This window comes from Girardinichthys multiradiatus, chromosome 5 (assembly GCF_021462225.1).
Source record: "Girardinichthys multiradiatus isolate DD_20200921_A chromosome 5, DD_fGirMul_XY1, whole genome shotgun sequence".
NCBI classification, from domain to species: Eukaryota; Metazoa; Chordata; class Actinopteri; order Cyprinodontiformes; family Goodeidae; genus Girardinichthys; species Girardinichthys multiradiatus.
The window spans coordinates 9,404,636-9,432,635 of record NC_061798.1 but is presented as its reverse complement, the minus strand read 5'-3'; the positions used below and the strand labels follow the sequence as shown (position 1 = coordinate 9,432,635).

Genomic DNA, 28,000 nt, shown 5'->3' with positions numbered 1-28,000 from the left:
TTAAAGATCATTCAACATTGCTACCCAGTTAAGTCGTTCCTGATAAGATTTTAAAAGGACATTGATACCACTGGCACTTTCTGCAACATTCATTCAGTCTGTTCCGGACCTGTGAGCACACCAGATGTCTATGGCAAGGCCCTCAAGTGTATCTATTATAAAATAATTAACACTTTATTTTTCTACCATGTCCTCTTCCAGTAGCAAAAAAGCTATAAAGACCCTGTGCTCCTAATTGAAAATCGTTACGTTATCTGTATGCATGTTATTTGTAACACTTTATGTAGAAAACCCCTGGCGATCATTCATAACTTCTCTTTAGGTTCATTTTATATGATTGTCTTTGTATGTTGCAAATATATCCTAAGAATTTGAAAGCAAAACTGGCTGGGTTTGAGTCACTTTTGTTTTTTTAATGGGACACATACGCCCCCTGCTGGACAGGCTGTATATAATTTTCATCCTAATTGAGAAGTTTTATTTAAACTGACTTCAGTTATACCATCTTCAACAATGCTGGGGGGAAAACAAGGCAAAACAGGCAAAGAGTATAATACAAATAGATCCATCTCTTTTATTGTTTCCATGCACAGAAAACGCTTCTCAAAAATATGCAATGACAATTCAACAATCCCAAATAAATACTTTTAAAAGAAATATGTAAGGAATGCTTTATATGCCACTGACAGATAAATTTTTTTTTAAATACCTCCACCCCCCCAAAAAAACAAAACCATTTATTTCATTGTTTACAGGACATAAATAACATAAGAGCAAAACATTTCTAATTTGAAACATGAAGCCGTCACACAAGTCATTTACGCTGATCTTAACCCTCAGCTGCGTTTCTTTATCATCTAAAAGCAGCGACAGAAGAAAATATACATTATACGTGCTTTGTTATTGATTTTAAACATTACAACTGTTTGTCTTGAGAGTGTGTCAGCAGCTCCTTATTTCCTGCTGGCATATCCACTTCAGGGTTGATTAATAACGTAGCACATACATGTCAGAATATCTGGTAACATGTATGTGTACTGAACCAAATTTCTGTCAGATGAGTATTTAGAATGACTTCAGTTTGTTTGGATTTTTTTTTTTTTTTTTTATGGCAAGTGAATTGATGCAATTCTTCTGTTCATATATTTTTCGGTTAAATGATGAGAATACTGAAAACCAAACAAAACTGTTGTGTTAGGTATGTGGCTAAAGCACAGCTTAGTGTAAAACCCCAGAAGTCAGGTCTCAGTTAAAGCCTTCAAATAAACCAATGAGTGCCTGGCTTTCTTCATCTGCATGAATCATACATAACAGAAAGATTTCATTGGAAATATCAAATATCAGGGATTTTTAGCCTTTTTTGGATTTTCGGTCCATTCAGATGACATACAGAATTAAACATAAACATTTTATTGAAAGAAAAATATATTAGTACAATTTTTTTAATAAGTAACTGACTTTAACACCATTATCCACATTTGTTCAGGTCAGACTGGTTTCTAACCACCGGTCAAACTTGGATGCCTTTTGCATTGTTCCACCTCAAACTCATTATGGTTAATTCAAGTTTATAATCATATCAAACTTTCTATAGAAGTCTTTTTTTTTACCTTTGCAGTGCACTGACATACAACACTTCAATAGAGCCATTAAATAATGGTGAAAATGCAACTATAGAGCTCCCCATCTATCAGCTGGTGGAAAGTCATTCAGCTCCCCTACTTCTGTGAAAGACTGCTCTCCCAGCATAAACATCAGTTTGTATCTCATCCGAACTTTTTCCTGAAAGACAGAAAAGCACAATTCTCTTACAGCGCGCCTTGCAAACATCATGTTACAAGCACAAACCCCAGTGGATTTTATAGGGATTGTATTTGAGAAACCAGCACATAGTAGTGCATACATGTAAAGTATTTTATATAGTGGGCATTTGAATTTAAATCCAGTGAAACTAACTGGTACAGCACTAAGTACAGCAGAACTGCGAACCAACCAAGACAAGGCTGTCCAACTAAACCAGGGGTCTGCAACCTGCAGCTTTGGAGGCACAAGTGGACCCCCACAGTGGCTTCTAATAGCTTTGGCCAAATAAGACAGCACTGACTAATGTTTTTACAAATGAAAGTAATAAATGTTGCCAAATTTGATGAGAGTAGAAATTAATAAAACATTATCTGTTTTGTTTAAAGAGACATGTAACTTTTGCAGCTCCAGACATTTTATTTAGTTAGACCCAGGCCAAAGGCCTCCGTTCAGGTCCTTAACTGACAAGCCAGCTAAGAGGAGTATTAATCAGAGAAACATGGAACACATCATCATCAAAGCAAAATATGATGGTGGCAGCTTTTCTTCAGCAGGCACAGGGAAATGTTAAGAGTCAATAAGGGTGGATAGAGTTAAATATGGGACAATCCTGGAGGAAAAACCTGCCAGAAGCTGCAACAGACTAAAGACTGTAAGAATGGCCCAGTCGAAGCTCAGACCTAAAACCAATTTAGAATCGGTACAGAGAATTGAAATTGTCTGTTCACAGACATCCTCCATTCAATCTGACAGAGCCTTAGATTTACTGTTAAAATAAAAGGCACACATGTCAGTCTGTACATCTGCAAAGCTGGTAGAGACATACCACAAAAGACCTGCAGCTGTAAATGCAACAAAAACTGGTTCTACAAAGTGCTGACTACAAATGCACACCACACTTCCTGTTTGTGAAAAATGCTCATGAGCAGGCTCCACTTTCCTTTCACTTCATAATTATGCATCAAATCCCAATAAAATATACTGAAGTCTTTGCTTTTCATAAAGCTAAAATGGCTTTAAAAAGTATTTACTGAAAATACTAGCTTGGTAAAGATACATGATCTGCAAGATGGAGTAAAATAAGAGGCCAAGAGCTGGAACAGTTTGGTCATCAAATGCAGAGCTACATAAGAAACCTCAGAATATTAACAGCTTCAGGCTGAAATCTACCTTGAGAGGATTTGCAAGCAGCACGACCTGAGAGATGGCAGCAGGGGCAAGAATTGGATTAAAAGGTGCCAGCTCTGTCCCCGAGGGCGGCTGCAGCTTCACCTTCATCGTCTACAGAGTTGGCGGAAGACAAACCCAGGAGCACAAATTTGACAAGTTTCATTATAGCTTAAAAACGACATTATTAGCAACACCAAAAGATATCAGATGTTACCCTGGGCACAGCAGCCTGGAGAACAATGTTGGTAACAGGCTGGGGGGCCGTGTTGAGCATCGACGCCACCATCACGAGCACATCAGGCCTGCCGGGTGGACAGTCAGAAGCAAAATGGAGCAGAACACGAACACCATTTTTGTCATACGCTGTCATGGGACAGAGCGTACCTACAACACAGGACAGACAAAATAAAAGCCTGATGACAACCAAAAACTAGGAATCACAACTCTAAGAGGACATTTATATGTTTTATCTGATAAGAGCCGGAGATTTTCAGGTTGGATTGAACATTTTAGACCGCAGCTGACTAATAGTAAATATGTGAAATAAATAAATGGATTTCAGGAAGTGCTGATTCAGTACTTTTGTGTTTTAAAGCGTATATAAAGACATGCTATAACAATAGGACCCACTCACAGGCAGATATTAAAGGCAGTGCTGCAAAATTATTCTAAACACAATATGCTTTTCCACTTGTTTTCCATTATAACTTTGCTTTTAAGTCACAGTAACAATGGGAAAATAAAACCATCTCCTTCTTCATAGTTTAGTCAGTTTTGTTTCACCAGTAGGTGGTAGTATAATGTAATATTTCAGGTTTCAAACCAGAACTCAGAGGAAAAACTGTCTATAGAGGAAACAATAATAACAAAATCATTTTAGTGTAATTTAAAATGTTTAATTATGCAATAGTATGTTGATCATTTAAGGTAAATAAAACCTTTTTTTAAATGGATAGCTGCAGTTGACCAGGAGGTTTCATCTGATAATTTACACATGTGGCATATTTGATCACCATATTGTGAGCAACTGTAGCTTCAGCACCAACTGCATCACGTATGATCAATACCAGCTCTGCTTGACACCTGCTTTATTACAAAATCACACCTATTTAAAATGAATACTTATTATGTTTGGGAAAAATCCAGTGAATATTAAAGTTTAAACGGAACAAATTTGAAACAAAAAAACTTTCCTGATATGGTTTGGCATTGAAGCCCATGTGAACCCTATGGTCCACTTAGGAACTTACAAGAAGCTGGAGTTTTTTTCTGGATCTCAGAAAAAAAAAAGAAAATAGACCAAAAATGCCTAGATTTATTTACCATACAAGATTTACTTATAGGACCAAAGTGTCGTAAACAGAATAAATGAAACAGCAGTATCATGATACAATAATAACCCAATAATAAAATAAATAGGATCTAAAAATAAGTAAAACAGCTCTGCATTAAAATGTTAAAACAATCATACAATCAGTTGGAATGAAGTAAAATGGAAATAGATAAAAAGTTAAATTTCAGAATTAAAAAACAATTTAAAATCAAAATCTCAGATGGTGTCAAAGGTCAGGGAAAAGGCATTTAAAAACAGACATGGAAGAGGCCTGTGTGATGTCTAAGGGGAGGTCGTTCCATAATTTAGGAGCCGCTACAGGAGCTGCTCTCCTCTGAGCTTATGGTTTATCTTCGGGACTCTAAGGAGAATCAGCTGACCTAAGAGATCGGGAGGGTGTATCAGCTCGGACAGGTAGGGCGGGCCAAGGTCATTAAAATAGCTTAAAATGCTAATAAAGGAATGTTAAAATGAATCCTGAAAATTAACGGGCAGCCAGTGCAGAAGGGTTAAAAACAGGGGAAATGTGGTCAAACTTTTGTGTGCCAACTAAAAGGCATACAGCAGCATTCTGTACCCTCTGAAGCTGAGAAATATAAGAATCACTGATTCCTTTATAAAGTGTGTTACAGTGATCCAGCTGAGTGGTTAAAAAGCCATGAATTACTGTTTTGAAAAGATGCTGAATAAGAATTGGCTTTACATTAGCCAGCTGCCTCAAATAGAAAAAAGCTGGAATTAACAACTGCTCTGATTTGATTGTCTGACTTCAGTCCAGGATTCACTTTGATTCCTAGGTTTGTATCAGTTCATCTAATGTACTGGGTCACGGAACCAACATCTACGTGGGAGTTTCAGTAGAGCTTCTAAAGACCATCACTTCAGTCTTCTTCTCTTTGTGCTTCAAAAAGTATACGTCCAACCAGGCTTTAATGTCATCCAGCCATGAAAACAGAGGGCTCAGAGAGTTGCAGTAATTTTTCTTGAGCAGGACATGTATCTGGGTATCATCTATGTAACAATGAAGGAAAATCCCCTATTGTCTAAAAATAGAGCCAAGAGGAAGCAGGTACAGCATAAAGAGGAGGGGGTCTTAATTTGAGCCCTGCAGGACCCAACGCAAGAGAGGAGCAGAGGAAAACACTTGGTCACCCAGGCAGAAACAGAAAGTATGCTTGGCTGAGTAGGACCTAAACCAGTCTAGAGCGGTACTGCTGATGCTCTTCCACTGCTCCAAAAAAGAAAGTAAAATCCTATGATCTACCGTGTCAAAGCAGTCGATAAAACTTAAAGCACGAGGATAACAGAGTTAGTTGCTTAAAATATATCATTAAAAACTTTAAAAGGGCTGATTCTGTACTGTGTAAAGATTTAAAAACACACTATAAAACCACTAACATGATGTTTCCAGGATACCATTAATTGGTCGTCGACTACCTTCTCAAGGATTTTCGAAAAACGTGGTTGTTTAGAAATTGACCGTTAATTAGCAAGAACACAGATGTCTAGAGTGAGTTTCTAAATCAGAGGCTGGGCAGCTGCATGTTTAAAAATGTCAAGTACCACACCAGACAGACTGCAGGTCAAAAGAGCAAGGACAGAAGGCCCTACAGCGAGGAAACCTCTTTAAAACATCAGAGAAGAAATAGCATCATTTGGAGAACCTCCTGGCTTTTAATGACTAACCACCTCTGGCACACGGCAGAGTCACAGGTTCAAAGCTGTCACAAATAGCAGAGCAGAGCACAGAGACTGAGGGGTCAAGACCTGAGGGTGGAAGTGACTTTCCCAATAAAAAAGTGCAAAACGTTTTTACATGCTGCAGCAGGCGAGAGTTCAATGCAGTCTGTGTGTGGGGAATTAAGAAAAAGAATCAATAGTTTTAAACAAAACACAAGTATTGTGATTGTTTGAAATAATCACATTAGACAGGTATTTTCTTTCCCGGTAACACGTGTAATTTGTCCATTTTGCATCTGCGCTCAGCTCTGCTACAGTCTCTCCTGGCAGCCCGAGTGTCATCATTTAACTCCGGCTCAGACTTGTTCTGGGATGTCTGATTTTTTTTTTATGGGGCCACAGAATGCAGAACCATTTCACAGGTGGAGTAAAAGCCATGAGCTGACAATAAAACTCTGTTTTATTGCACACATGCTCTGGGATGGCACAGTTCTTATTAAATCAGATGAAAACTGACCAGCAGTGGAAGAATACACGACATAGCCGGGGTTTATCTCTAGTGCAGGATGCAGGACAGGTTAATCTCAAATAAAACAGGCAAGTGGACAGAAAAGACTGGATCACTAATCACCAGGTGAAAAATAGGTAAACCTATTGGCCAGATCAAGAGTCTGTCCATGTTCATGCGTGGGACCTATCGCAGACTGCACCTAATTAAAAGTCAATAAGGCTTAAAAAGGACTGAGACTGAAACAGACAACACATGAATGTTAAAATCACCAACGAAAACAACTTGGTCCTGCTTTCTGCCTAATTTCTGCCAAAAGGTCTGAGAAGTCCTTACTGTACTCCAGAGGCTGATAAACCACCGCACACAGCACAGTGTGGGAGCTGACAAGGTCAGACAGGCTGATTTCAAAGCTGCTGAATGAAGATGGTGACAACCGTTTACAGTTTTTAAACACATCATTATTCTTCCTCCTCGACCCAACATCTGCAGAGAATTAAAATAACAGCAATCCTGCGGTAAATATTCATTAAAAAACGCTTGATCCATCGGGTCTACCTGTCCACGATTCCATTGCAAATAAAAAATAGAATCCTTGAGATTAAAGTTTTGTTTGCTGGAAATCAAGCAATAATCAGGCCGATCCTGGCAGGACCAGCCGGATCAGCCAAAGCACCGATACAATTCATTAACATTCTGGACAAAGAGGAAATGGGTCCGGCTTTATTGAGGAAGGTACTGCTGCATGACTCTACAACCTGTGAGAGCTCTGAGACCTGCTGCTCGTTGAGATGAGCAAGAACAACACATGCTTCAAAGAGTCTCCAAAAGGTTTACGTAACACCAGAAGAAGCTGCTATTTAATAAAAAATAAAGTTTTAACTGATGTCTAATAAGTGACTAAATATAACCATTAGGCAGATGTGTGAGTTTTAGAGCCAAAATTTCAATTGTGAATCAATGAGTTGCACAGCCCAGGTCGGTAGCAAGAGCCAAAGAGGTGCAGCAAGCAACAATGAAATGCAGTAATATGTCAGTCGGCCAAAATATTTGGCTTATATTTGCATTTTGGTCTAAATATCAATCCCAGCAGGTCCCAGAAGAGGACCAGAGGGGCACTAGTCCAGTGTTAACTTTGTCATGTGTTGGGACCCCAGCCATGGTTACAAAATGAAAAGCCAGTACGAACTTTTCTGGAACTTTCAAAATAAATCGCATTAACCTACTTCCAGCACAGCCAGGAACAGGAGTAACAGCGGACTTCCCGTTGTGTCACTGTCCAAATAAAATCAACGCTTTTGCAACAAACTGACCTCTTCCACGCAGGTCCCCAGAGGAACTGGACGAAGGGACAAAGCGTGCTAATGAGACATAACTCTTCAAACTGGATCCAAGAGTGTCATACGATCCCGCGATCATATGCACTAAGTTAAGTAGGAATGAACTGCTGTTTGTGTATCCGGTATTCATTCATGAACGGGGTAATTAAGGTACAAGCGTTGCTTGACTTTCTCTCTGAGGTCAACAGAAGCAAACTGTGTTCCAGAGAGTTCCCAGCAGAGACCGTGTCTCTACGACACTGAGTGGAGCAGTTTTCCCAGTCTGAATGAAGGACAACGGGACCGCATCACCATGGTTACAGCTGTAACGTGCAGTTTGGCTGGCTGACAGAACGAGCCGCTCCACCTCACAGCTACAGAGGTTAGTTGCAAACTAACCCTTTGTTCACTGTGGATGCTTTCTTCAAACTTAGTCGCCCCGGACAACTTTTCCTCAGCACGATTTGCGTAAGAGGTTAGGTTTGAGTAGAGAGAAGTAATTTAGAATGAAATAATCTAAACATTTTTCATTTTATGACGTTTGGTTTTGTTTATGTTGAAACTCAGCCATCGTAGTGCTAACAGATTATCTGCTCAGCACAGGACAAACTTTGTTTAAAGGGTGATTTTAAACACAGAAGATCGTCCATAACTTAATGCTTATGCATTTGAACCCTTTTATTAACGGTATTTTAAAGGTATGTGTTTGATTCTGATGATAAGCTATAAGCTTCTTTTGTTAGCTTTAACCGCTAACAGCTAAGAACACGTGCTTGCTACTAAAGATCATTTACCCAAAAAGGTTGTTAGTTTTCAATCTAGTAAAATAATATTTCTTGAAATATTTCTTGAGTTTATGCTGTTCAATAATGTCAGAGCTTGGCTCAGCCTTTTGATTTTGTCGTAATACCATCGCCTTACTGGGCTGGTATTCACAGGATAAGCCTTAACAGACCGAAATATTATTTGATAAATATTAAAATATTCATATTAAATAATATATTCATAATTACAACACATGATCTTATTATCGCTGTGTGCTTCTGGATTGTTCCAGACATTCAGTTAGCTGTAATTTAATAAGGACTAAGTTCTACCAAGCAGAATTTCACTGAGGAAGAAAGTGTGTCAGGTGGAAATGTTTCTACCACAACTCCCCCTCAGACCTCATTACGCTTTTAAAATCATTACCTGAAGAACATCGTCAGAGTTCTAGTTTGTTTCAGTCCATTGTGATGCTCTGCTTCCCACTACAGAAATCAGCTGAAATAATGCCGACAAGGATCAGAAAGAGATCACACTGATTTTTAAGTCTCTGCAGTTATCTATGCATTTGAAATGATTTTTTTATGTTTTTATAAATATTACTGGTTTTATTTCAACCTAATTCTCTCACTAGCTTTTACATTATAAGCCCTGCAGACCCATTTCATCAATCTTCATTGTTCTAATCAGTGCTGTTTTTGGTTTAATCTTTTTTTTAAATTTTGTATTTGTCTTCTGCTATTCTCATTCATGACTGTAAATTTTTATTTCAGTCAGTCATAATTGTCATAATTATCAAGTTATTGACTTGCATGGACTTGTGTGTTTGTTAAATGTTGCTGCAAGTTTGTTTCTTGTTTTAAGTTCTATAAAAGCACTTTGTTACATTTGACTACATTAAAAGTACTCCATGGGTTCGACTGATTGACAGATGGGGAAAGAAACTGCTGCTTCAGCTCAACAAAGATTTTTCCAGGTCCCCAAAGAAAAATAAAACAAAGGCAAAATTCTGATTAAAAGTAAAAAGAAAAGCCACATTTAAAAAAAACAACAACATTAGCCAAATAGAATAAAAATAATTGCCTAGAAATATTACAGCTCGGCGGCCCTGATTTTGAAATATTGACATCAGGTACAAAAGAAAAATCAATATTCATGCATCTAAACGTGGTGCAGACATCTTGCTGAAGTTCAAACTGAGCATCAAAATAGAGAAAAACTGACTTTGAATGGGCCAGAGCGGTTGGTACCAGACGGGTTGGTCTAAGTATTTAAGAAACAGATTAACTGCTGGGATATTCATCTCTCAGGTTTACAGAGGTGCTCCGAAAAAGAGAAAACCTCCAGTGAGCTTAAGTTGTGTGGATAAAAATGCTTTGTTGATATCAGAGGAAAATGATGGAAAGACAACATTAGATAAAATGACCTCTTGTTACAACCAAAGTATGAACGCACAGCACAGAACGATGAAGCAGATGCGCTGCAGAAGAAGACCTCACATGTCAGACCCAAGTTACAATGATGACCACAATATGATGCTTTTAAAGCCACAATCTAGCATTAACTTGAGATGCTGTATAGCAGTGATTCCCAACCGGGAGTACTCGTACTGGTACGTGAGCAAATTGTAGGGGCTACGTGGAAACATTTAATATTTTATTTCCAGGATGATGGGTAAAAATCTACAGCGCCCAGGAACTGACATGGGGAAAATACGTGCTCATGAAATACTAATTCGTTTCCACGACATAAGTACAACATGCGCACAAAATACTAAAACAGCGCACTTTCTTAAACATATGAAGGAACAAAACAACAACTGGATGGACAAGGATAGACTGATGGAGTTTTATTTTAGGCTGGGGAGGAACTACAAAGAGATTCTGAAAAGTCTGGCATCGCAAGGAAAGTCTCAGAGAAGTATTTAAATAGAATATTGAGAGCCAGGTGCTTCCGTTTCCTGACCGTGGGCAGGAAACACAGGGGAGATGCTGAAGATTGCTAAAGCAGCGGAGTTTTTAATAACTGCACACTGACTGCACGTTAAATGTACTGTGGCCAGCAGAACTTCCTCCCCGGTCGCCGTTGTGTATACTGCCAAAACACACAACCGCACGCACACTCTTCTTCGTGGTCCCAGTCTGACAGCACACAGCGCCACCGCGTGTATGCACATACACGTTTACACACCCTCCGTACGCTGAGCTCCATCACTTATGAGCTACACATCTCCTGCAACACAGGTCACTTGATGCCTGCTTTGTGGGAACGGATTAGTATTTCGTGCTCACGTTATATATATATAGATTTTTCCCCATGTCAGTTCCCGGGCGCCATAAATATCATTAGTTAGCAGAGATAATTCTTGGCTGCGTGATGCTTTATTAGGGCCCAGGTGCAAAATACAGATAAAAATAAGAGCAAAAAAGAGCAAGAAAGACGCAATAAAACAAGTACAGATGGGAAAGACTAGAGCAGTTCACCTGCACAACGCTCCGTTACCAGCAGAGAAAGAAAAGTAACAGCTGTTTCCACCTCCGGATTTATCAAGGCTAATTAAGGACAAGCAAGCTCAGGAGCCTAATCAAAGCTCAGTTAAATGATGAAAACAAAGTACATGAAACTAAACTAAATGAGAAAATGCTTTACTCAGGCTCACTAAAATATAGTGAGCCTATTATTAAGTTTTCTGTTCCTGATTTTTCAGCTTTACATGTCTGTTTATTGGGGACTTATATGTTATAACAAAAGCAGGTTTATTATTTATGTTGATTTTGTATTTGTTTACATTACTTATTCAGTTTAGCAGCAAGTTATCTTTATGTTTAATTTGAGCTGAAAAGAATAAAATGCCTAAGAACTAAATGTTCAAGTTAAAGAGATGAAATAAAATGATTTTCATTTAATAATCCTTTGTTGTACATTCTATTTTTTTCTAACACATTTGACTGAGGGCATCGTTTTCCCACCATTATCCAAGGGGGGCGCCCTGCCCCACCAAGAATGTACAAATAGTAAGTTTTTGCAGTTGATGTCATTCATTTTATAGATCACGTCGTGAACGATTTCTGTTCCTCCGTTGTTTCCACTCTACTTTCTATACGTGCGCTCACACGCAGGTGAACACCCGATCCAGACAGCGGACAGAAAAACATGCAGCTAAACCTGGAAAGCAGGTTAGGATATCTGCGGTTTTTAAAAGCACTGAATTTCGTTTTGAAGGCAGAACTTCGTCTCCTGCGAGCAGCAGCAGGGCTAACTCTCCTACTCCTTGTACATATGGTGAAAGCACAAGTACACAAAATAGACAAGTGTTTCATGCCCTGCCCCTGACCCGCAGCTAAAGTCCAATCACCACAGAATAAAACATTTTGACCTGGCTTGGTTGTCGGAGGTGAAATTATCCCCCTGGTAATTAAATACATACAGGAGAGACAGATAAAGAAAGAGAACCGATAAAGATTGAAAGATGGAACGAGACAGAAGCAGATAAAAGATGTGATAAAGAGAGAGTCAGAAAGATGGAGAAATAAAGTTGGAGAGACAGAAAAGAGGATAAAGAAAAAAAGAGATAGAAAACATATATAAATAAAGCAGGTAGAAGATGAACAGAGAACCTTTTAGAGTTTATATTTCAAGTCAAAAAAGGTTGGGAACCACTGCTGTAGAGCATTCTAGTTGATCAGGATGGTGAAAATAATCTGCTGCAATTAATTTTAGCTGCACTGTCAGAAACCCTCTTTGCTTTACAAACATTGAACCTTGAAAAGGTTCAGCTTTATTTACTATAGCATTTGATGTTTGTTCTTTTTTAGGCCGATTCCTTGTACAAAGCACCTGTGTGTTTCTGAAAGGCTGCATAACTTCTGAAAGCTGCCCTTTTGGCTGACAGAAAAATGGAGCATTTTGTTGTGGAGCACTTCTTTGATCACGAATACATGACTGATAAAATGTTTTACATCTGTTCTGTATACCAAAACTGAAAAGGTATGTTAGCAACTTCTAGGAGAAAACCCACAGAAATCTTTAGGTTCTCCTTAATAAACTCACTTGGCTTGATGGCCTCCAAAGGAACAAAAACAGCAGCCAGGGACGCCTCGTCTCCTTTGCTTGGACTAGCCTGACTCGTGGGGTGAATGGGAGACATGGAGCGTAGCAGAGGGCTGTCATCTGAGTGACTTCGGAGAGTTGGAGGAGTAGACCATCCTTGCATCCCGGCTGTCATCGCTGAAGTGGAGGTACCGCCGTGACTGGAAAGAAATCAAAGCAGCAGTAAAGTCCTCTGGGAAGTAGGAAATTATTTTTTTTGGAAAAGATGGGGTAATCTTAAAGTGCTGCAAATTAAGAAAAAAGAAATACTTTTCCTTATACAATTGAATTTGTTCTGTATTCTACAATATTTAAATCCAATCTGCTTAGGATATTCATATAAACATCAGAATCAAGGATGCAGTTTTATTATCTTTTCACAAACTAACAGAGAATACCTCCCTCATTCTAACTGTGGAGGATTTAAGGTCTCATTGGGTGCCTTTAAAAGATCTAGATGTAGATAAGCAGGGTAAAGTTGTAAAGAAACACAACACAAAGTTTCACACCATCGTTCTTCAACCAGCATGTTTTTCTATGATTCTGTCGCGTTACATTAACAAACTTCTTTGTGTTTTACTGGGATTTTATGCGATAGACCAACAAAGAGCAGTCCATAGTTGTAAAGTGGTAAGAAAATAGTACGTTTTTAAAAACCGTTGTGCAACCGTTGTATTTATACAGAATCAGCTTTATCAACCTTGTTGGCCAAGGTGGTGGGCACAAACAAGTAATTTGATGGCTTCAAGCACTCATAGGATCGCTCAAATACCGGTTCTCCCCGATGTATATAAAATGCTGATGGTTCTTGTGTGAGAGATGATGCTCCCCAGCCTCACAGGTAGTACTAGTAGGAGCAAGTGTAGTACCAAGGCGGCAATCCACGACACCAACTTGGATGCATACTTATACTGCATTACAGACTCACAGCCTTCTAAATGCCAATTGGTCAGTTGACATATATTTTCCTGCGTTTTTATTTAACATTTAACTAACACTACAGTTTTTTTGTTTTTTTTAACTACTGATCAATTATTCAAATGCCCATGAAATCATCTGCTGAAGAAAAAAATGCAATTCGATTTAAGTACCAATATTAAAAACGCACTTTGAATGGTACAGTCCAGCTGGGTCTGTGGATCTTGGTACAACAGTTCTGCTCTCCTTGTGCTTGGGGCAGGTACGGCAATGTGCTTACCTTTTCCTCAAGTTGTCTCTTTTTTCCATCTTACAGTGCTTCTGCTACAGCTTCCATGGACTATTTGATCATTTCCCAGTCAGTGAAAGGCTTTTTGTGTTTTTCTAACATCCACTGTACTCGCAGTGAACACTCGTATGCTTGCTGATGTACTGTAAGAGACTGTTATCATCCGTGTAGCTCGGTCAGGCTGCCCCCTCAGTTCATTTATTCTCCTAGGCCTACTCTCAGAACCAGGCCAATAGCTTTGGTTGAAGTTCGTATGGTACATTCCGACCGAACGCAAATGACTCGACAGGAGCAAAGGGTTAAATGTTAACCCTATATTAAGGCACGTTCAGGAGTGAAGCGACACTAAGCAAAGGATGCAACGCGAACGGTGCGATTAGTGCAAATAGAGCGAAGCGAAACCCGCAGGGGACCCGAAGCGAAATTCGCTGCAGTTGAAAAATCTGAACTTTCTGTCAATTCGCATCGTGTCTTTTCAAAGATATTTTTTTTGGCACTAGTGGCCTTTATTTTTTTTATTTTTAGACAGTAGGCAGACAGGAAAGAGGGGTAGAGAGAGGGGGAGACATTCGGCAAATGTCGCCGGGTCCGGGACTCGAACCCTGGACAGCCGCTTTGAGGACTATAGCCTCTGCATATGGTCGAGCGCAGTTGCTCAAAGTATTTCTATGTTTATTCGTAAGTATTTAATTTTCAGATGCATATGTCAGCAAGCCTAATTTCTAGATCGCTGATCAGCTGTTATTTCATACTTATCCATTATGCTACCATGCTACATTCTGTTGTCATATCAGCTTCTGCCCGGTGTATTTTGGCGGTTCTCGCTATATATTTAGGCACAAAAATGTTTATTATATTTAGAAGATTTGGACAGTACAATTTGGCTGTTTATCTATTGAGCTGAGATTTATTTACTCGCCAAAGACAGATGGACAGGCGTTCTGCAGTGCCTGTAGTTGGTCCCGGAGGCTGATTCGTCCCCCAACGCGGAGCAGCAGATCCTCAAACCGGGCTCTGGATAGACGACATCACCGCTGTAAGCAATCATGATCCAGACACTGCTCCTGGAGTAGGTGTTGGTACTCTGCAAACTGGTTCCGTCTCTGGTAAACCCATGGACATCGACGCCGGTGGCATTGTTCGGCTTTCTATAAATAAAGCACCGTGACTCGCTCCATGTTGATCTGAAGCCAGCAAGCAGCAGATAGAAGCTCCTCCTATTTGATGACGTAGTGAAGCGAGAGGAGCGTTGTTTGCCCGTTGGCCACACGAAATGTCAGGCGAGCGACAGCACGCGAATAAGGCAAAAAATTCGCTAAAATTGTGGTTGGTCTGAACGCACCTTTATGATTGGCTTCATGTCTCTTTAGATTTCCACTCTTTATACGTCCAACTGATTCAAACCATATAAGGCAGACTGGCCTTAAACCCTAAGGAAGTTAAAAGCAAAGTGTGTGTTTCTGTTCATTCATCTTTAAATGTGTGATTTTCATTGTCCACTTTACGTATTTTTCACAAAGCCATCTTCTTTTACCAACTCATTTGTGCACCAACAAGTCATTGTACTGTCAGCAAGCCTGAGCTCCCAAGACAGTAACTTAGCAACCAGCATTCAAGGACCCCACATAGCTTCTACTTTGTCGTTTTCTGGCGGTGCATTACTGCCACCAGCTGGCTTGGAGTGTGGACCTGAATGTTGCTGACCCACAAGACAGACACGGCAGCCGGCAGGAATAACATGTTTATAGCTACATAGTAAATGAGAAAATGCTTTACGACTCGGACAAAACGCACTCTGGGTCCGGAGTCCAGGGTTTGGGGACCCCTGCTCTACTCTCTGTTGGTCTGTTAGATGAAGTCCCAATAAAATACACTGAGGCTCACAACAGTAGCCAAATGTATATCCAATTAATTGTTGTCACAAACACCATTTCAGTTTTTCGAATACCACCTCCTGACCCCGAGGCCACCTCCTTTATGTAATGTTATTTTCCTTGCTAACTTCCTAGTATTTCGCTTTCATATGCAATCTATTTCCAAAATGTTTACTTGGATTTTTCTAGAATTCTGGTTGATCAATACCAGAAGTTATTTTTATTTTATTTTACTCCCAATAACGATAATTGAAATCTAAGGTGTTCAATGACCAATATTAATGCCAACATTATTTATTTTAGAAGCCCATGCTGTTTTTAAGTTTTTTTTAACCTATGATTAGGATTTTGGTGCCTTCTTTCAAATAAATCCGATGCATTAGTAAGCTGGAGAAAGCTGTTTGAAGCAGTGGCTTTGATTACTTCTGTAATTATCTGGTGATTAAAACATTCAAGGTGGCTCAACATTTTTGGGTTTTTTTTCCAGCTCCTCGCTTAAAAGAAATGCTGCCACGGTAAAATACGTTAGGCCCCCAGAAAGAATATCCCTTTTTATCCATCCATCAATTTTCTATACTCACCTAATCCCTGCAGAGCAACACCAAGATGAAGGACAGGTGAGCACCATTTCCAGAGCTTGCACATCATTAAAAGTGTGATATTAGAATTGAATGGTACTCACATATCAGCACTGCCCAAATCCAGCATGGTGAGGTCGTGTAAATTGTGACTGAGAGAGGATGGACCAGGCTGAAAGACTCCAGGTAAGGAGACATGTTGACCGCTGGTCGAGAGAGCTGGTGCGGTCATGCTGTGCGACGGTGAAGGACCTGCTGGTGCCACGGTGATCAGAGCTGGGGCAAGCGGCTGTGCGAATATGAGTGACGCTGGCAAATCCGAAGCGGTAGCAGCTGGAAGCGTTGAAAAGGCAGGGCAGGGGAATTTTGAGGCAGAAGAAGTTGTAGTTGTTTTGGTAGAAGTCACTGATGCTAGCGTTGTAGAAAGGGCTTGTTGAAAGAGCGAAGGTGTCGAAAGTGCATTAAAGGCAGGCAAACTGGCGTCAAAAAGAGCCAAATGTTGACCGGAGTCCTGGAATACATTCAGTCAAATTAGGGTCAATTTTCAGTAAAGTAGAAGGTGAAATGCATCAGATGTTTTAGTCTTTAAATACCTGTGAAGGTGGTAAATGATTGCTCTGATTTGAGGTGCTTGATTCATTGAATACAGGGCCAGGATCATTAAGGCCTGTGAATTTATACAAATTTGCTTTATAAGAACAAAAATATCGTCAAAACGAACAATAAAGAAAGAAGATTTAACCTTATAACGAGGCTTGTACCTAAAGATAGCAGCTCCTCGTCCAGCAGTGAGAGGGCGGCAGAAGGCGCAGCAACACTCTCAGACTGAAGCTCAGTGGTCGTTGATCCGCAAAGCAAGTCACCCGAAAAAACGAGAGAAGATGCTTGAGGTTCATGCTGAGAAGGACTCTTGGTGTCAAGACCCACCAGGTCAATAAGAATCTCTGACTTGTTTGTGTTTCCGAACCCTATCAGAGGGAGAAGTGAAAATAAATCAGTGCAAGAAAAGAGTGTTATGAAATCTATTTCTGCTTTCAATAAGTTCTCAAAGAAACTTGAAAAAAACAACCTCTGCTCATCATATACAGGGTTGAGGTTTCACTGGGGGTGTCAAAGTGGGGGCTAAATGCAGCGTTCCTTCACATTTTCATGTTAACATTACATGTCTCTCCAGATTCAAGACTGCAGCTCAGTTCTATAAAGGCTAATTTTTGGGTGCGGTGCTGGTGGCGTAGGGGGTTAAGTGCACGACCCACGTTAAAAAGCCGGCCTTGTATATGATGAGCCCCTAGATGAAGGCCAATAGAGCCGAAAAATAACTTAACTTAAAATAAAGGCAAATTTTATACGTCTATAGTAGATATCTCCACTAAGGTCAGGTTTAAGCAAAAAAGAAAAAGAAAGGCAAGAGAGAGAAGGAGAGCAGAAGAAAAAAACGAATCTCTCTTTGCAGTCCTATATTCAAGGCTGTACAATTAGGCACAACAATAAAATACATTTTAAAAAGAAATATTTTAAATACCAGAAAAGAGTGATTTCAAAGGCTGAAATTCTTTCATAGTTTGTACTTTGTGTATCTCAGAAGGTTACAAAGCAAAGGAACTGAGGGCAACAACCGTGCTTTTAGCAACAAGTAATGACTGACTTTGTCTAAGGGAGTTCTCATGTATATCAGCAATTTGCACAGACTGTTTTTTTGGGTTAAACATGTATTAAACCACATTATTTCTGCAGGCCTTAGTGGAGACAAGATGCAACACATCTATTAGTATATCAGAGCAGGTTAGAGTTTACAATACTTAAAACCTGCTACATTACATCCACCCCACACTTAAAGTATTAACATATCCAGACTTTACCTTGTGTGACTGGCATTTGGGTTCCTTGTGCAACTTCAGGGTCTCCACTGATTGACTGCCCTTCTACAATCTTCTTATAGGAGTTAATTGCACTGGAGAGGTCATCATTGGCCTGCAAGATCTCTCCTGGTATGTGGATTTAAAAAACATGGGGGCAAAAATCAGGATTTTAAAAAGCTTAGCTTGGTTCTGTTAGGTTTAAAAACAGATACAAGCAGAAGTAAGAAGAGCATGAAGTTCTTACCCAAGCTGCTGTCATCATCCTCAGTCTCCGTAGCCAGTTTAAATACGGTTTGTCTGAGCTTGTCACAGTCACTATACAATTCCTGGAAACCAAGAGACTTCAAAACTTTAGATTCACAATCTGAAACTAACAGTATATAAAAACACTAAAGATTTTTGCAGTTCTCCAAGTAAAAAACACAGAAGCAACATTTTTTCTCTATTCGGTAAATCTTTTTCATTTTATACATATCCACAATAAAAAGCTATTTCCTTGAAAACATTTTTTAAACTTGAAACAAGTCATTAGTGAGATCCAACTCAGACCGTGGTCTGCTTGTGGCACGTGATCATATGTACAACATTTAGAAATTTACAATATTGCTTCCAGAAAGGTTAATTATTCCATAGAAACACATGAAAATATTTCGTTATCTCTGATCACTCAGAACAAACCTTTATAAGCTCCTTATCTGCTTCAGTGGAGTCTTCAGGGCTGAAGTGAGCGAGCATCTCATTAAGGAGCTTCACACTGCTGTTGACGGCCTCCAGTGTGCTTTTTTGTTTTGCGACTTTTTGTGATCGCACCTCATCCTGTGACACACAGAAAGGATGCATTTCTAATAACAGCTATTAATCTTAACATTGCACCTTTAACAGAATGGAGTAAAATGCTTCAATTGTGTGCGGATGAAAGTAGCTGGAATGAAATATGAGCTAAACACACCTCCTTCACCATATTCTTGATCAGCCGATTCGCCTCTTGAAGATCTTCTGGCTTTTTGCTTTTCAGAAGTTCTGCTAATCTCTGCAGGGGAATAAGAAAACCTTTAAATCAGTCAGACTCTTTCCCTCAGATTAAGCGTGCAGTAGTAAGGATGTCATCCCCCTGGTAAAAAGAATAAAAAATAGATGTCCTGCCAAGCCTATCTATCGATCAATTGCTGTCAGCGCAATGTAAACACACAGTTGGTCTTGTTTGCGTCGAGGATGAATATGAATTTGGCCTTCTTCAGTCTGCTGCTATAACAGAAAGCTTTTACTCAATAAAGGGCAGAGAAAAATCTATAGCCACTTTGGATCCTTTCAAAGTGTCAGAATGTTCAGAGCGGTAATAAAGGGTTTCTGTTTCAAAGGACAAAAACAAATCTAAACAATAATGTTGTTTTGTTTTGTTCCTTTACTTTGACTTTACAGATTCAGAGGCTGGTAAAAAGGTCTTTAAAAATAAAAACAGAAAAACTGCTCATTCTTTCTTAACTGTGTTGAATACCTTGTCTTTCCTCTGAGGGCTTCCCCACTCCCATTACATACTGACATCTGCAGAAAACCTATCCACAAAACGCCTTTCTTCCAGCTAATTTGCAAGGCCAAATGCTCGGCCTGCATTTTGCTCAGGAAAATGTTGCCAAGTTACAATCCACTCCCCTTTGGTTCTGCAAACTCTGCTGAATGCTCTGATGGCCCACACCAACCCATGATCTTGCCGGATAGAGTTGCATGATGAGAATCCAGTATGGCAGAGAAGGGAGCCCCTCAGAGGGCACAGAGAGGAGCTGAGGGGAGTCCCTTTCCCTCTGTGTAAGATCTGTTTCAGAGCAGCTCTCGGAACGAGGTTCTAAAGACAGACAGAGACTCTTCACACTTTCTCCATGGACTTTTTGAACTGTTGCAATCAGGCTGCAACATCAAAAACAGAAACACTAGGCTGCTACACAGCTTACTGCCTCAAGTTGTAAAGTACTGATGTGATTTTAAGATCATGCAATTTGTATTATTTTTCTTTAAATACCGAAAATAAAAGTTCACCTTGTTGATACACCGAGTTTATTTGGGGCTTAGGAAGTCAAACGTCTGTTCTGTCGTGTGAAGACAGAACGGAGTGTAAAGAGGGAAGCTCTTTACACTTTACTGGTGTCATTGTCATGAGATATGAATAACCAGAGGAAATAGCACCTGATATGAGCTTCCACTGTAGGGTGGCTGAGCCCAGTCTAAGAGAGGACGAGGAGCTCTGACATCTAGCAGGAACTTGGAGTAGAGCTGCTGTTCCTCTACACAGAAAAGAGTCAGCTGAGGTGGTTTGGACCTCTGATCAGGATGTCCTCTGACAAGGAGAGGAAATGCTAAAAATTCCTCCACCAGGCACTCAAAAGCTTTTCAAGCCACTATTCCTGGATGAAAAACTAAATCTGTATTTATAGCAGTAAGTCTGAAGTATTCACACAGAAACATGATGAGTTCCACTGACCTTGCTCTTTTTTTCATCATCAAATACAGGATTCTTGGGACGTGGAGAAGGGGAGGGGATTAATGTGGCATCCGAGGAGACTTCTGGATCAACTACAACAATACCTAAAATAAAAAAAGCCACATGACTGAAAGGACACACCATTAAAAACTCCAATCAAACCCACACCTGTTGACATTGTGTTGATATTTGTTTATTGGAGCCACAACAAATTTAGATTACTTGAAGTGCTCAGCCACTGATATCTTACCCTGGGATTTCAGCATCTGATACGCCTCGCAGATCTTTGCTTCATCAGGAAGAGACACAGTCCAAGTATACAGCATCTCTATGACCTTCGTCTTCACTTTATCCGACACTCTGTCTCCGAGGTACTGAAAACAGTTATGAGTCTGGCTTAAAATAACCAAACATCAGTGCATGTAAAATCATCACGACCAGGGCTGCACGATATAAAGAATAAACACCGGCCGGTTACTGGTATATAGAGCACAGCCACACTGCCCCTCCCCCACGGGTTGCTGCACAATACTGGTCAGCTGGCTGAAAGAAGACTGTGACACTTTTCCCTTGCTGAAAAAAAATACTAAACAAATGTGGCTATTTTGAAATGATACCGGTTACGAAACACACAGGCAAGACATGGAAGAAAAACTACAAGAGCGCCCCGCGATTTTTTATTTTGTTAACACACTTTTAGAAGAAATTGGCAAAATGCAAATGTCTGCAGGTTTGTTAAGCAGTTGACTACAGGCCACCTGGGCAAACATACATACATCAGTTCACATCAGCTTGTAACACAAATGTTAACACCAAGAGCTGAACAGTAAAAAGTTGCCACTTTCTGCATACAAGAAGACTACTGCTACATTTAGTGAGTGTTTGTTATATTTTTGGGTTAGTGTATGTACCATAATCAAAAAAATAAATAATTGTAATAGTTAACTTTATCAAAACTGTGATAATGTGTTATATAGTAAGTTGTTGCTTTTCTGTTAGCAGATAAGGTTATTCTGTAGAAAATCTAATTTCAACCAATGCTTGATTTATGAAAACCCTAAGATTTGACTGCTGAATATAACAAAAGGTGATATTAATTGCAGTTAACCCACATTTTACTCAATACCCTTCTTCTTTTCCATCATCAATGTCTCCATGACCTTTGAGGATCTTGATCACAAACATCTTAAGTGCACAAATGGCCAAATACGCAGAATTTTAATTACTGGCACCTGAAATTTAAAAGTCTATTATATCTTACGTCCAAGCAGTCCTTTGCTACAGCGATACATTGAAATTTTATATGACAGCGGCAACTTGACATATTGTGCAGCCATGATCATCATGATTACTGTGGCTTTGAGTGATAATGTTACCTACCTTAGGTGAGACCACCTTTATTAGCTCATTCAAAAACTTAAATTTGCCAACTTCATTGTGAAACCGCCGTCCACAGTTTTTCATACACGCTTCAAGAACCTATGGAAGAACACCCAGCCCCATTAGCTTTGTGCTGTAGGGCGTAACGGAAAGAAAAAGCACATTGAAGAAATGAAGCTGCCCACCGTTAATGCTTGCATTGCCTCCCATTCCTGAGGGGACTGAATCTTGTGCGCCAGCAGTCTGACAGATATTTGATGACTGAAAAATATCACATTACGTAAGAATGGAAAAGGAATATTCAATACCAGAGCTTATACAAAGGCATGCGTGCTTACAACAGCGAGACCACTTATTTAATTCAATGGCTGAATGCTAAAAGATAGACTGAGCTTGTTGAATGAATGTGACTATACCCTTCGAGCTCCTTATTAATCTGATCACAGAAACCCATTATATATTCCCAGTCTTCCTGTCTGTTGGAGGGATTGGTGGCTTTGTCTGAAAAAAGAGAAAATACAAACTCAAAGGCTGAATCTCATTCCACCCCTTGCCCCTCAATTTAGCCCTTAACCATATGCTTCTAAGGTAGGGTCCCCCAGTTGTTTCTATGATGTAGCGAAGAAGGGAAATGGCTTAGAAGCCTTCAGAATCTCATGAGCACACTTGGTCACAAATACCTTCACAAAAGTTAATATTATCTCAGTAAGTATATTTGAATGGCCCAATAACCAGTGTAATGTCAAATCTGAATGTTCCTACAAGAACAGCATAGGGGGAAAACCTTGTAATGTCTACTGGAGATATTTTGATGCATTAGCCTTGTGATACGTCATGGTACCAAGTATTTCAAAACTGTTTATCCTACAGTATACTTGTAGACTAACTGTCAGTATACCTTTAGTATGTTTTAAGATTAGTACACTTGAAGTATACTACAGAGTAATGCAATATCTTTTATTATACATATACTTATAAACACACAAGGTTATGTTTCTGTGTCAACAAATGAGCAGTTATTCAATGAGTCCAAAATGGGTGCATTTGTTCAGAAATTCCCCCAGCTTAATGAAGAAGAGAGAGAAGCTATTGTTTTTGGTCACAGGATTCAACCAGATTCAATGAAGGGTAATATCCTGGCAGTACACTCAAAATGATCTAAGTTCCTTTTAAATACATTAAAGAAGATTGATACATGTCAATGGGCTATAGTTTGCATGTCTTCTTCTTCCAAAGCACTATAAAAACATTGTATTCCAACATCTGATGTTTACTAGGGGGTATAAAGTCATGTTTGTTTCCATAAAAGAATTTGTAATAACTAATGTATTTGCCCCTTGGAGTGACATATTTTTAAGTGGAACATTTTAACCACTACCTGAAGGAGGTGCCAAGGGATCGGGGGGAACGGGGGCAGACAGCTTACACCCTTTCAAGACAACCCAGTCACCCTGTCATCTGTTCCTTAAAGAGTCATCCTGCTTTTCTAATGGTCGAAGATATTTTACATTTTTTTAAAAAAGCCAATGCTAAAATTGATCGTCCCGGGATAATTCACTCATTACATTTTGCAGCAATTTAATGTCGAGTAACATGTTAAGGTAAACAAACGGGAGTTTAGCTTGTGAGACTCGTCATCTGCTGTTAGCTCAGTTAGCCTCTCCTAACAACATAGCAGCTAGCGAGCTAATATTCAGCTACAGTCATGTCACGGGAGTCTAACTGATCATTCGGATAGATATGGATATAGAGCACATACATGCACACCAGTAGCACGATCACAAGGCGAGACAAAAGACGACGAACTATGAACTTACTAAGCCAAGATTCCAATGACTCTCCATCGTCCGCCATATTTGTTCTCTCAGAAAGAAACACCGCGTGACCCCTGCTGCTTTCACGTGCCTCGAGACAAATAGGATCCTGTACTTACTCTGGCCACGGTCATTTTTGTGGGTAAAATCTGGGAATAAAATCTTTGCTATCTAATTTTACAGACTTTAACTGATTTTATTTACACATTTTTGATGAGTTGTATGCTGAGATAGATAGATAGATAGATAGATAGATAGATAGATAGATAGATAGATAGATAGATAGATAGATAGATAGATAGATAGATAGATAGATAGATAGATAGATAGATAGATAGATAGATAGATAGATAGATAGATAGATAGATAGATAAACAAAAAATAAATAAAATGCTGCAGGTTTCTTCCGGTTAAAGGGGAGTTTTCCTTCCACCTCTTGCTACATGTATGCTGTTTGAGGGACTGCTACAAAGCTGACTTGATGCAATCTGGGTTTCCTTAGAAAACTTTTATGAGTTCTAATGTATGTGATTAACTTTGAATCTGTCTATACGATTGGATTGAATTTTTTTCTCATTAAATTTGAGTTTTACATAAGAGCAATAAAAATGGGTTTTTAATATAGAAAGGTTTTTTTAATGGGACTCTCATAGCCTACACAATCATTGAGAGGACAGGTCCCTCTCTGTGCAATATATATATATATATATATATATATATATATATATATATATATATATATATATATATATATATATATATATATATATATTTGAACTGAGTTACGAAAATCAATAAAAATGTCGATGATTTCAGAATGATTTCATTTCATTCTTATAAGTAAGTAAGTAAGTAGAATAAACAAACTCATATTAGTGATGAGATTAATAGCTATTTTAAGGGAAAAGAATCTTCAGGATCCGTTCACTTCAGAGAGCAGTTCAAAAGAGCCATTTTTGAAAATGTGCATATTTGGAAGAATAAGCAGTTTTATCTTTAATTAAATGTTAAACATATTAATTTTGGGAAACCTGGCATGTGTAGACAAAATTCACAAGAAAAGTTCAACCATCTGCATTAAGTAAGATTAATAATTGTATTTTAAAGGTGCAAAATAGAACCACAGTATGTTCATGCAGAATAAAAAATCTTTATGTTTATCTTTAATCTTTATAGATATATAAAATTAAGTATAAAATAACTCTTCCCCTGTTCCACAAAGCCCAGCCCAATGGAGTGTACAGCTCATTGTGGTCCTATGGACAGATAGTCCATTCTCTGCTGTGGAACTCTGCAACTTCTTTGGGGTAACCTTTGGTCTCTGTGCTGCCTCTGATTAATGCTCTTCCGTTCTGTGAGTTCTGGTGGGTGGCCCTCTATTGGCTGGTTTGTTAGATACCATGTGCTTTGCATTTGAAGAGTATGGATTTGATGATGCTCTGGAGAAACATCAAAGATATATATTTTCTATAACCTAACCCGGACTTGTACTTCTCAACAACTTTGTCCCTGACTTTTTGGAGAGCTCCTTGGTCTTCATGAAGTGATGCCTCTTGTTTATTGGTGCTGCAGCCTCTGGTGCCTTTTAGAAAAGGTGTGTTTATACTGACAGTTCATGTGACACAGATTACACACAGGTGTACTTTCACTAATTTTGTGACTTGTGAAGGTAACTGGTCGCATCAGAACGTTTTTGGGGGTGGATACATGAGCACATGCCAATTTTTATTTTTTTCCTTTTTATTAATTGTTTTTTATATATATTTTCTCATTTCACTTGACCAATTTAGACTATTTTGTGGAAGGACCTTCTCCTTAAAACAAGGACAATCTGTCAGAGTAATGAAGGTTTATTTTGACATTAAATGTTGACAAGGTAAATGTGCTATAGAGAAATGAAAATTGACAGCTTTTTCCTAGCCTGGGGTGAAATGTATATTGCAGATTAACATTCTGTAATCATTTATTTCAGTTACAGCTTCCATTCAACAACCCTGTTATATTTCCAATAATAATGTCGAGACAGTTTTGCTCATTTTGCTATTTATTAACTGTTCATTAAACTGTCTCTTACTGTCTAGTATGAGATAATGTATTTAATGACTAGGCCAGATGTATAATGCTTCCTTTAACATAAAATAACACTTCTACCCTTCCTGTAACATATCCATCCATCCATCATCTTTACCCCTATCTCCAGCAGCCATTTGGCAAGACATGGGGTACACCCTGGACAGGTCACCAGTCCATCATAGGGCAACACAGAGACACACAGGACAAACATCCACGCATAAACACACTCACACATAAGGATAATTTAGATGACTTAATTAACCCAACAGTCATGTTTTGGGGCTTTGCGAGTAAGAAGGAATACCCAGAGAGAACCCACATAAGCACAGGGAAAACATGCAGAGGTCCATGCAGTAAGACCTCAGGCCAGATTTGAACCCAGGACCTTCCTGCTACAAAGCAACAGTGCTACCAACTGTGATACAGTGCAGCTAAGAACACATATAGTCAAGGATATTATTTTAACCAAGGTATTAGTTGTTTTGATATCTCTGAAGTTGAGTTTCTTTCTTTAAATAAATGTTTATGTCTATGGTCAATTTAAAATCATCCCTAACACCAATGCAGAGCCATGTTCCAGATCGGAAATTCTGTGGTATTACGTTTTGGAGATGTGACTTGTAGCTACAGGTCCTTTAAAGTTGCAGTAGGTAAGTTTTGTTAAACTGTATTTTTTACATTTTGGTTTAAATTGTCACTATGTCCTGACAGTAAAATATGGACAGATAATCTGTGAAAAAAATTAGCTCCTCTGGTCCTTCCCAGTGGTCCTACAGTAATTTGCAGAAACACACCATTCCCGGTCAGAACCAATCAATCAGAGCCAGGAGGAATGTCTTAGCAGTGTCAATCATGCTCGTGTACACACTGCTCTCACCCCTCCCCTCTACAGTGCATACTGTCGTTCTGGCTTAAGATAATTGAATGTGCCATAGAGGTTTATCCGCCGTCATTGTTGTCCCATTGTACCATGGACTATAGGTCCCCGCCCCTTCTTGCTCTGCTGTGCTACAGCCATCCCTCCATAGCTCCTTCCCCACAGCAGAGCTTCTACCTGAACTTCTGCAGAAAAGGAATCTAATCCAGAGATTTCCCCAGAAGAGCGGCAGCCATGGCTTCTTTGTTCACCGTCCGCCATGCAACCCAGTGGCCAGACTGGGCTGCCACCTTCCCTACTTAATTCATCACCCTTTCGGACCTCCCATCCCCCTGTTCTTCAGAACAATTCATGCATGAGGTAGTGTTTTTGGGCAGAGAAAATTAGTTTAGGATGAAACAATCTAAATATTGTTTATTTCACGGTGTTTTGTTTTTCTTGTGGTGGTAAAAAGGCTACAGTGGAGATGAAGGTGAAGTTAATGCGTACCGGCCTCTAAGCCTTGAGACTAGTCTATGTATTATGCTACTTTCATTTGTTAGCCAAAACTGCTAACGATAGAGCCAGAAAAGTAAAATATTTACATATGACTCCTCACCATCTTGTGAGAGTCCATAGACATTTTAATAGTTTTAGTAGTCCATTACTCCATGCGATGGCTAGTTAAAATAACATTAAGATCAATTCTCAAAAAGATTATTCAAATACAAATCTAATTTATTTAGGAAGCCCATTTAAAAAGTGTACATGCTTAAATAAATAAATAAAAGATAAAGCAAGACATCCAACAGACATTTGAACAAATAAAATACAACATAAGAGCATTTGAACTCACAACTTGTCAAATGCCATTTGAAAACAAAATGTGTTTTGTAAGGGATCTAAAAATAGGAAGCGAAGATGCATGTCTGACATTTTAAAGGCAGTGCATTCCAACGTTTGGGAGCTATAACAGAAATGCTTAATCTCTAAATTTCTGGCTAGTTTTTGGGACAACTAAAAGCAGCTGGTCGGCTGATCTAAGAGCCAGCGAAGGAAGATAAAGCTGGAGTAGATCCTAGAGGTACAGAGGAGAAAGAGCATTCAAGCATTTAAAAGCCAAAAATAATATTTTAAAATTTAATTCTGTAATGCACAGGGAGCCAGTGAAGAAAGGCTATAGGACAGGCAAGATATGTTCATATCTCTGCATGTCAGT

The 28,000-nt window shown here is 39.1% G+C and overlaps 1 protein-coding gene across 3 annotated transcripts; it reads right to left on the bottom strand.

Moving 5' to 3' along the window:
• Nucleotides 1-549: 549 nt before the first annotated feature.
• gga3a (golgi associated, gamma adaptin ear containing, ARF binding protein 3a) lies at nt 550-23,958 on the bottom strand. Of its 3 annotated transcripts, XM_047366201.1 has the most exons (17): nt 23,856-23,958; nt 22,455-22,539; nt 22,224-22,299; nt 22,039-22,137; nt 20,909-21,032; nt 20,659-20,762; nt 19,135-19,215; nt 18,864-19,001; nt 18,430-18,511; nt 18,186-18,311; nt 17,088-17,294; nt 16,920-16,993; nt 16,431-16,837; nt 12,629-12,828; nt 3,188-3,357; nt 2,974-3,084; nt 550-1,782 (listed from the first exon to the last, which is right to left on the bottom strand). In XM_047366201.1, exons 1-17 carry the CDS (start codon nt 23,890-23,892, stop codon nt 1,672-1,674), a joined length of 2,232 nt encoding a protein of 743 aa, XP_047222157.1. In that variant the 5' UTR covers nt 23,893-23,958; the 3' UTR covers nt 550-1,671. The 3 variants fall into 3 exon arrangements, with proteins under 3 accessions (XP_047222157.1, XP_047222158.1, XP_047222159.1); XM_047366202.1 differs by lacking the exon at nt 22,455-22,539 and having other exon boundaries at nt 23,856-23,922; XM_047366203.1 differs by lacking the exons at nt 22,039-22,137; nt 22,224-22,299; nt 22,455-22,539 and having other exon boundaries at nt 23,856-23,949.
• Between the last annotated feature and the right edge of the window lie 4,042 nt (nt 23,959-28,000).

Coding starts and splice junctions, on each gene's coding strand:
- gga3a (XM_047366201.1), bottom strand. CDS start 23,892: ATGGCGGACGATGGAGAGTCATTGGAATCTTGGCTTA. Junction 20,763..20,908: donor TCAGATGCTGAAATCCCAGG/GTAAGATATCAG, acceptor TTTTTATTTTAG/GTATTGTTGTAGTTGATCCA. Junction 3,358..12,628: donor TTTGGAGGCCATCAAGCCAA/GTGAGTTTATTA, acceptor CCTGTGTTGTAG/GTACGCTCTGTCCCATGACA.